A 10,128-nucleotide genomic window follows, 5' to 3' on the forward strand; every position below is an offset into this window, starting at 1 on the left:
TGCAGGTGGAGGGAACGACAATGGATGTGCCTTATGTGACGTCGAGGCATGGCTGCTGAATGCACTGGTTCCCAAACCTCCTGTTTTGTTCACAGGAAAGTTTTTTATATAAGTTTTGCTGTTAATTCTGTTGTGTAAAAGTTCAGTCTAATCATACAGCACCAATTCACATCACATTAGCTTTTAAGGCTCTTCACAGACGGTTTCATCTGATCATTCGTTCAAACTGGTTCAAAGTTTTCTATCTGAGGAAAACCAGCTGATTGCATCCAGTTACTGACTTTGCAGGTTTTGCTCCTCCTAGATAAGCATGTGGCAACAATAGATATTCGCTTGACTTGTGCTTTCATTAGAGTTGTTGACTTAACAGCAATTCCTAACACAGAGCATGCACGCAGCAATCTCTTTAATTTTCATCAGAACTCTGGCTTAGAAATTTTGGATCAGCTGAAGGGTTTGTAATTATAGTTTGCCAACTTCCTGGTCGTAAAGAATTACAATAATCCAGCCTTGGTATTACAAATGCATTGATTTGTTTAACATTTATAGTAATAAATAAGTTAAAAGTAAAAAATCACCAACTGAGTACTTTATTAAGTAATTTTCTACCATGCTCTGTGCATATCTCTTCTTTAAGCCAATGTATGGCAAAATGTAGATGATATCACTATTTTGTTGCTTTTTTTTTTTGCTCAACAATCAAAATACTTCGTATTACTAAAAAAAGACTTCAAATAAAGCAAAGGACTCTTATCAGTCCTGCAAACAGTCATGTGACATATAGTAAACTAAAAGCATTGAGCCTTTCCCAAACAATAAAGGTAGTGTGCTCCTCATTAAAATATATCTATATATATTCCTGATAAGAACCCAGTGAGTAATTGAGGAGGAACTAATAAATCCCAGGTGTAAACAGCAACCACACCAATGTTTTGTGTCGAGCTGTTCCTCTTCTTCTTATTGTGTTTTATGGCAGTTGGCAAGCAACTTTTTGATGCATTACCACCACCAACTGAAATGGAGTGTGGATCGGGACTGAGCTAATTCAATATCCTACTACATACAGGGTTTCTGCGGGTCATTAAAAGTCATTAAATTATTATTTTCAAAATTAAGACCTTAATTGCCATTAAAATTCATTAAATGTGATTATTGTGGCATTTAAAATGTTGAAAAATTTATAGATTTTTTTTATCATAAGAAGAAATATTGCAATATATTTGCGCAGAACTGCTTCAGGTTGATCGAAAAGCCGTAAGCTTGAGGTGGAAAAAAATCTAGAGAATGGGAAAATGCAAATTTCAACAAAAAGTGGCAGAAAATGAGGAATGCGGGAAATGGCTGCAGCTTGTCTACGGTAAAGATGACGCAGGATTCTGCATTTTTTTTAATTTATTTATATAACTGGGTACCTGATGATGGCATTAAAATTATACTTAAGAGCATTAAAAAGCATTAAATTAGAGTTACTCATTCAAGTATAAACCCTGTACATATTACTACAAAAGTCAATTAAAAAAAAAAAACTAACTAAACCCTCTTTAAAAAATTTCTCTTTTGAAGAAATCTTAACAATAAGGAAAAACCCTCTGATTTAGAGTCTGTCTAGAAGTTATTTTAAGTTAAACTTTGATTTGTTGATATCTAATTTATTTATAAATTCACAAAAAAAAAAGATAATCTTAGAACTGATACAGTTTATTACTATTTTTTATGTATTACTATTGTTCAAGGTGGCATTTTTAAAAATGAAATTGTTTAGAGCTGTTTTAAACTAAATTTTTTTCTGTATACACTCGTGTATACAAAATGACAAAATAAATCAGTCTATGTTTAATTAATTTCTCTCATTTACATATTTAGTGCAAAACTATGGAAGAGTTTAAGGGCCACTGAAAAAATAAAAAAGGTAACTGATTTTTAAATATTTCAGTTTAATATGGGAAAAAAGTCAGAATTCTGACTTAAATCTCAGAATTCTACATTTTTGTTCGCAGAATTCTAACTTTAATCTCAGAATTAGGCGACTTTTTTACGTGCCTGAGGGGTCCCTGATGCTATTTTAATAATGGAAGAGCAGAATGTGATTAAAACAAGAGACATGGCTACAGCTTGATGCTAACATTTTTGTTAGCTGTCAAAATTCTGAGATTAAAGTCAGAATTCTGAGAGAAAAGTCAGAATTATGAGATTAAAGTCTGAATTCTGACTTTTTCCCCATGTTAAACTGAAATATTTAGAAATCAGTTTTGATTTGGATTTTTTCAGTGGATTGAGCTGTTGTGTTTTGGTTTTTTTCTTTATCAACCTACTTTGGAGTGCCTGCAGGCAGTGGGCGGGGCTTTCTCCTGCTGCCTCCTGATTGGCTCCTGGGTTTTCCCAAAAGCACATGCGGGAAGCTCCTCCCCCTCCCCTCTGGCTCTGACTTCTTCAGTGAGAGTTGAACTCACCAAGTCACAAGTCTCACAACTGTTCACGCGCATGGAGTCCGTCTGATGTAACAGAGAAGGAGGATGTCGCCCAAACGCCACACAAACCAGTCAAACTTTGGACTTTTTGTCGCTTTTTTCGGAGGTTATGGAAAACCAGGCTCTACTACCAGCAGCAGGGCGACACCGCGCCGCATATAGCCCCCCTGTTTGACACACAGAACAGCTTTCTAAAACTTTTTTTTTTCGGTTTCACGGGGAATATTTCGTCACGGTCCACAACCAAGACACTCGTTTGACCCCGGCTTTTTTTTTTTTTTTTGTCGGAACCCATGACCGTTAAAGAGGAGCAGAAGCTCTTCCTCCGACCAGGAGCGCTCGGAGCCTCCTCTCCTCTCCCCCAGCGGCCGCTTCGCCCTCCAGCCACCGGCATGACCCTCGGGACGGTGTCCGGCTCTGGCGGCTCCTCGGCGGTCAGCTTCTGCTCCTGCTGCGGGGCCAAGATGGTGCCCTACTTCAACGACGACGCGGTGGGGTCCAAGAATCACATCAACCAGCTGTACGTCCAACCTCTGAGAAGTTTACACATTAAATTAATGATACATCAGAGAGTTAAAGTAGTTGTTGCAACAGTTGATCTGTTTTTTTGGGGGGGTGGGGGGTATTTTCTGGTTTGCGTTTAAGAGTTTTGCAATGAGAACCGACTATTTCCTGGTGATGCAGCAGGCTTTACTCATCCCATTGCTTCCTTTTGACCTAACAAAGACATATTGGAGCCTTTACTGAAGCCATGACTCACTCAACCTGTTCCTGGGATTTAAACTAACTCAATAAATGGAGGCTTCATGACTAATAATGTACTTTTTATAAGCTGTCATCATCTGATTGCCTCATCAAGAGATTATCAGGTATTTTCTGCTCCTCATCTCTTTGTTTATCTGTGGGTGGAGGAAATGGTTTGATCCGAACCTGACCATAGTTGTTGGGATTAATTCCCACTCTTGCTCAGCCTGTGACTCACCCTTTTGATAATTTATTGTGGATATTAAAAACAAAATCACCTGGAGACAAGATGTTGTGGTGCCAACCTCGTTTTAAAAATCCCAAAATGAGCATAAAGTGGCTAGAAAGTTTTGGCTGAGTGTGGGGTGACTGTAGTCTTATCTGCAATCCTGCTGTGTCTGCAGAGTTTAGTGTTTTTGTTTTGAGATATGCAAGAAAGGATTCAGAGGGTTTGTACATGTGGTCTGCCCTTCAGAACGGATCAAAGGCTAGCCTGCTCTGACATCTCCAAACATTCATGCTCTGATAAGCTTTTCAAAAGAACAACAAATCAATTAAGATGCATTACTGCAGCAGCAGGTTGGAAATCTATGGAAGCCTGTTTCCGCCACTCTGTTAAAAAAAATAATTCTAATGAGCTACTATCTCATTATTTTGAGTTACTATCTCATTGTAATGAGGTAGTAACTCAAAATAATGAGATGATAAATTTTATTTTTTTAACAGAGTGGCGGAAATGGGCTTCCATAGAAAGCTGATCAACAACCGGAGCTGTTTTTGTGTCTTTTTTCCACTAGAATGTGTTTTGTGTTGATGTTATTCAGGAGAGATGTGTCAGGACCGCGTTGTTTTTCAGCTGTTTCACACATGATGTTGTGGTTTAGAAAATTGGACGTGTTGCATTTTTATTTGGGCTGGAACCAGCTTTTAGAGAAACGTTTTGGGTTTTGTTCTTGGTTTTTTTCTCTAAATGTTTGCTTAAGGGCTGTTTATGGGAAGAGGCTGATGCAAGGCACACCATCTACTGGCAGTCACATGTCTGCAAACGACAGATGTAAGAATCTAGAGTGGGTTTGGCCCAAGTATGCAGGGTTTTTTTCTATACTTAAAGGAATAGTACACCCAAAACATGATTAGCCTTCATTTTCTACTCACCCCCATGCTGAACAACACTCTGGAGTACTTTTTTTAAATCTCAAATGCATCTGGAGATCTGGGAGGCTTCTTGCTGTCTGCTGACATTCAAATAATGGAGGTCTGTGGTGCCCGAGACAGAAAGGTCCATAAAAGTCCCCAAAAAACGTGTCAATATTCCTCCATACTGCTCGTCCAATGTATTCCAAGTGTCCTGAGTGGGTAGCATCCAGAATTTACTCGAAACGAAGTCATTTAGAATGTTTTTAGAGCATAAACAGTAGTGTATAGGATTTCCTGAAAGCGCGCACATGCGCGATCACAATGCTACGGAATGCATGCATTTGAGATATCAAAAAAGTACTCCACAGTGTTGTTCAGCATGGGGGTGAGTAGAAAATGAAGGCTAATCATGTTTTGGGTGTACTATTCCTTTAATATCACAATCTAGATTTACAGTTACAGATCTTACCTGATCAGATACTTTGGTTCTCTGCTCTAGGATTTTATCTAGAGGGGTTCATTTGTGGTCTCCATGAAATTGGTCTATTAGCAGATTCCAAAACAGAAAATATATTTTGCTGAATGGAAACACAGCTATTTAGAAAAAAAAAAAAACTAGTTTTGGTGATTAAAAAATGTTTTTGTTTCGAAATTGTTATATTTTGCAAAATTGCAGTGGAGCGACTTTTTTCCCCCTGCATCATCCAAGTCCTTTGCTCTGCAACTGGACTTACTGCCTTGGTAAAAACTAGGTGTGGGTAGTGCCAAAGAAGCCACGATTCGATTCTATCACGATGCATCACGATACTTGAATTATTGCGATGCATTGCAATATTTTCTCCTCCATGTTTTGTTTTTGAATGACTCAGCGCAGAATCCCGCAGCCGGAAAGGCTTGTGACACAAGGCAGCGTGCGTCAACACATCCGCAGCGACATCTACTGGACTGGAAGTTGTATTACACTTGTTTTTGGCTGATGTTCACCAACTATTCATGCAATTTTATTTATTCATTTTTTTTTAATTAATAATCGATACTTGGCGTCAAGAATCGATGCAGTAGATCACGAAAATTAGAATCACGATGCATCATCATGACGATTATTTTGCACACCCCTAGTAAAAACCAGAGCCGTGGATGAACTGTGGATATATCTCATGGGTTTATAGCCGCCAGGTTGTTTTCAGGAGTTAATCAGTGAACAAACATGCAGTTTTAATTCTGTTTTTATTTTAAGGGAACACCTAAATTGCACAAATTTATATCAGTATGCTGTAGTTTTTGTGCATGCAACTGATAAGTTTATTTTTATTTTTTTAAGTTAAAATTAGTGACGCCAAGCTAAAAATGAATGAGGAATTGTATGAAGTATTGTTAGTTTCTGGTTTAGGAAATCAAAATATTCTGTCTCTTCTTGTCCAGCTCCTTCAGGTAGATTTGCACTGATTTGATTCTCGGATATCAGCTCTGATATTGACTTATTAGCTGGATGGAATTTCAGAATAATGCTGATCCAGTCTTATTATTTTAATCAGTTGCAACGAGCTTTAGTTTTAATACTGCTACATTGATAACATCAGAGGAGAGCACGCTCAGCAGCTAGTGATGCTTAAAATCTGTGTTCCCTTTTTTTTTACAGTTTATTTTCATCAGCCCATACGCTCGTGTTTATGTATCAGATTGGATCGGTAAAAACTGGATCAGTGCATCTCTACCCTGTGTTTGATGATTAGATATTTTCATTAGAAACTGGGATTTTAGGATTAGGCTAAAAAAGAGTCATTAATAAACATTATGTAGGTGAATTTCAAGAGATTGAGCCATAAATATGTTATCTAAGATTGCTGTGTTAATATGGGTGTTTGAAGCCGCTTCTCTGGTCTATATCTGTTAACCTACCGAGGTGGAAGTGCTGGAATCACATGCCAGAGCTAAGATAAAGTTTCTGTTACCCCTCTAAAGTTATCGCTCAGATCTTTCTATGCTTTTAGGTAAGCTTATTTCTAGGTGTTGAACCTTTGGAGGTGGAACAATGTTTGAAACCAGCACCTTTCAGGGTAATTACAACCCAGCAGTTAATTGTTACCTGCGAGTCCTCTGCATCCGGAGCGTCACGGTTATCCTGCCAATTTAAGAAATTCCCGTGAAGCCGTCCTTCCGCTCCTCCTCTGGGGTTTTCTGATGCAGGCGTCTTCCAAGTAACACAGCAGAGGCTCGATGAGGAAGTGAAAAAAAAAACAATGTTTGTTTGGAGAGTTTGAGCCGTTTGTTCTGAGTGTTTGTGGATCTTTTTACCCTACTTGGGTTCTATCCAGGTGTCTCAGGTTTATAAGCAGCCGTTTTGTTTATTGGTTAACGGTTAATGTAGGCTATTTTAGTTTGACCCAGATTGACCTCTTCCTTTATCACTAACCCTCCTCTCTATCTCTTCTTGTTTACTTTCCTATATCTCTTGTTGATGCCTAACTTGTTCTTGCAAGAATGTGAATCAGTCATTTTAATTAACTGGATAATATTTACAGTGAAATTCAGTTTTTTTTTTGCCTGAGGTTCAAAGTCGTACGGCCTTAGCCGGGCCGGCCCCCGTTCAGAGCCAGGCCCTATATATATCCTGCTCTCTCCTTTCCACAGTGACTAATATGGATATGAGCTGGAGGAGGAGGGGGTCACCCAGTTATCTGCCCGCTATGTGGTGTGGTCCTTACATAGTGAGGATTGTGTCTGCTTCCCTAACAAGCCTACCGCTTCGTCCAAAGCCAGAAGGACGACCCGCCCACCGTCACCCTCACCGACGGACCGGGTCGTCTGCTTTTACCCACTGTGCATTTTCAACGAACTCGGTGCCCTCTTTCACGCTCTGGATTTTCACTCCATGCAGGTGTGAACCAGTGGGATATTCTCACTGTATGAGAACAGAAATACTATTAAATTATTAAGCTAATTTAAAACAAAATGTTTTCAAAAACACTTCAGTAATAGATTTTTGCAAATTTCTGTCAGCCAGCTGAGCAGCAGCATGTAGCAACAGGTAGGGGAGGGTTGTATGAGGTTGTATGCCCGATGTCCCAGAATCTCCCTAAATAAACGCTGGCGTACGCTGAGCTTTCTACATAAAATAAATGTTTGCAGTCGCAGCAGATTCGGTGTGATATCTGTTAGGAAGTTTGTTGGTCGTGAATGAAGGGAGGATCCATCGCACTCACCTTCTCCCTCACCCTATGATGGGGATGAAGTCTAGAGGAGAACAGATGGTTTCCTCCTGTGAACCCCCTTTATACACCTGAGAGAAGTTGGCCCCCCCACATTCTTCAAATCAGACGAAATTAGTGTCAAACGTTTGTGCAGCAAAAATTTTCGTTTGTGCCGCTATCGTTTTAAAGATATAAAGAGATGTTTGTAGAGGTCATCAAAGGTCAACCCCCCCCCACACACACACACACTTTCTTGCTGCTGGCGGACACCGAGCAGCACAAATGAACATTTTTGCTGCACAAACCAGCACAAACTGAGCTGAGTTAATTGACACCTATTTCGTCTGATTTGAAGAAGGTGGGGGGGCTGGTTGACCTTTTGACCTTTACATTTTCATTAATATCTTCAAATCCAAAGCAGCACAAACTAAAATTTTTGCTGCACAAACGTTTGACACTAATTTTGTTTGAAGAAGGTGGGGGGGGCCGACTTCACTCAGGTCCTTTACACAAAAACGCTGCCGATACGCCATTATACAGTAGCTGGAAGTTAGAAAAACGTTAAGCAGTCGTCTGGAACATGTCAGATAAGCCGATATGCGTTAGAGAGAAGTTCTTGATAAGTTACGCACAAGTTAAGGCCAATTTATGCTTCTGATGCATAGCCTCTGCAAATGTCAAATCTGTCTCTGTGCTCGACCACGCCCCCCGCGCAGTGGTTCTGCAGCCGTCGTCGCCCACCTCAAAAATATCCTGACAACACGTCAGAGGGTCGCAAACCTGTGCAGCGGAATTGCGGAGACAAAAAGCAGCTGTGATTGGTCCTTGGTATGCCTTTCCGGCTGTCTGTATGGTCGCCCTTCTCCATTCTGTGCCGGGGCGCACCATTTTTATCCGCCTTCCTCCGAAGTTTGGCAGGAAACTGCTGTGCTTCCCTAGAAATTCCAGACCGACGGTGCAGAAGCATACCAGCAAAACTGGTTTGCAACCAGACCCAAGCGACATTTGACGAGTGCGGCTGCAGAATTATAATCTGCCCTTAAATCATCAAGGAGTGACGGAGCTTTAGCTAAAGTTCTGCTGTCTTAAAGCTGCAGGTTTTAATTACCAACCTTCACAAAAAGTTAAGTTGTTTAAAGCTTTAAATTCTAATATTTTCTGCTTCTGTCTCCTTGAACCCTGGTCAGCCTCAGCAGATGGCCGCTCACACTGAGCCTGGTTCTGCTGGAGGTTTCTTCCTGTTAAAAGGGAGTTTTTCCTCTCCACTGTCGCTACAAGCATGCTTAGTGAGAGGGATTGTATTTGAGTCAATGAGTCGATGCAATCAACTGGTTTTCCTTAGATAGAAAACTTTGAATCAATCTGACTGGATGATCTGGTTGAACTGTAAAGTGCCTTTAGATGAAATGTGTTGTGAATTTGGCGCTATATAAATAAACTGAATTGAGTTAATGTTTTAATATTTGCATAAATGCTCTAAAAGTGAGCAAGGATCCAATTGGGGATCATTCTGTCTCCGTCAGCAGCATAAAAACCCTGCTGAGGCACATCAGCGGGATTGCAGAGAATCTCCTCTGTACTGTAAGCAGACTCAGGCTATCAATAGCTGAGACTTTTAAAGGACTACCGTATTTTTAGCCGCTGCATTCGAGAGTCTGCAGCCTTCCTTCTCCTACCGCCGGGCTTACGGTGTGAGGTTTTTTTTATTTTGTAGGTGAATAAAGGTTGCATTACATTCGCCTCATGGCCTGGTTTCTACTGTAGTGGATTTAGGAGTGTGACCACAGTCTGCACCAAGTGGGAGATGATGCAGTAGAGACAGGAAAAGGATGGAAGATTAAAAGTATAGAAAGAAATAGAGGAAACAGCTGGGTGAGGGGAAATGAGCGAAGCATAATGCCATGGTCTTGTTTTTGCTCCTGTGTGTCTGTTGTCTCCTGATTATCTACCAAACTCAGGAAGGTCCTCTGGATGCAGGAGAAGTGGAGCTGACATGACAGACGGCACCATTCTTTAGTTTTTCAGCTTTTTTCTATGGAGAGTAAAGTAAAATGCACCAAGCGACCTGAATCGGGTTCATGAAGTGCACCTCTGCAGCTGAAGGCTTCAGGTTTTATTCTCCGCTCTGCTTTACTGCCACAGTAATTGGAACAAACGCATCAGGAAGTTCTGTTTGACCTACGGCTGATGACACTGGGTGAACTTTCCGGGACGCACGTTGGTTCTTATTATTTCCTCACCTGAAGCTATGAAACCAACCCTTTCTTTTTTTTTTTTCTTCCTCTCTCAGGCTGAACCTGTCGGGCCGCTCCTTGAATCAGTGCTGTTGTTGTGGTAGCAGCTTGAGGAGAAGCTGTGACGTAAAAGTGACCGACGTTAGATTTGACGTGTTGGAAAAGGAAGACGCACCGATCTACATTTTTTTCACTTCCGATTACGATAGTTGACTTTGGATTTCTGCAGGTCCAGAAACGGCTCTGATCCCAGAGCTCCGAAACCTTTAACGTTATCAGTCAGAAACTCGTCTCTAAAAGCTGCTATGATAAAGTTACTGCAGTGCTTGAACAGGGAGTGACAGCAGTGGTTCC

The 10,128-nt window shown here is 40.6% G+C and overlaps 1 protein-coding gene across 1 annotated transcript in view; it reads left to right on the top strand.

Moving 5' to 3' along the window:
• The first annotated feature begins 2,441 nt into the window (after positions 1-2,441).
• Positions 2,442-10,128, top strand: part of ssh2 (slingshot protein phosphatase 2) — a 29,811-nt gene continuing 22,124 nt past the window's right edge. Inside the window, exon 1 of the mRNA XM_015395748.1 lies at positions 2,442-2,988. Coding sequence (XP_015251234.1) covers positions 2,762-2,988 — 227 coding nt within the window. The 5' untranslated portion in view covers positions 2,442-2,761. The remainder of the gene's footprint in view (positions 2,989-10,128) is intronic.

Source organism: Cyprinodon variegatus, unplaced genomic scaffold (assembly GCF_000732505.1).
Source record: "Cyprinodon variegatus isolate N-32 unplaced genomic scaffold, C_variegatus-1.0 Scaffold759, whole genome shotgun sequence".
NCBI classification, from domain to species: Eukaryota; Metazoa; Chordata; class Actinopteri; order Cyprinodontiformes; family Cyprinodontidae; genus Cyprinodon; species Cyprinodon variegatus.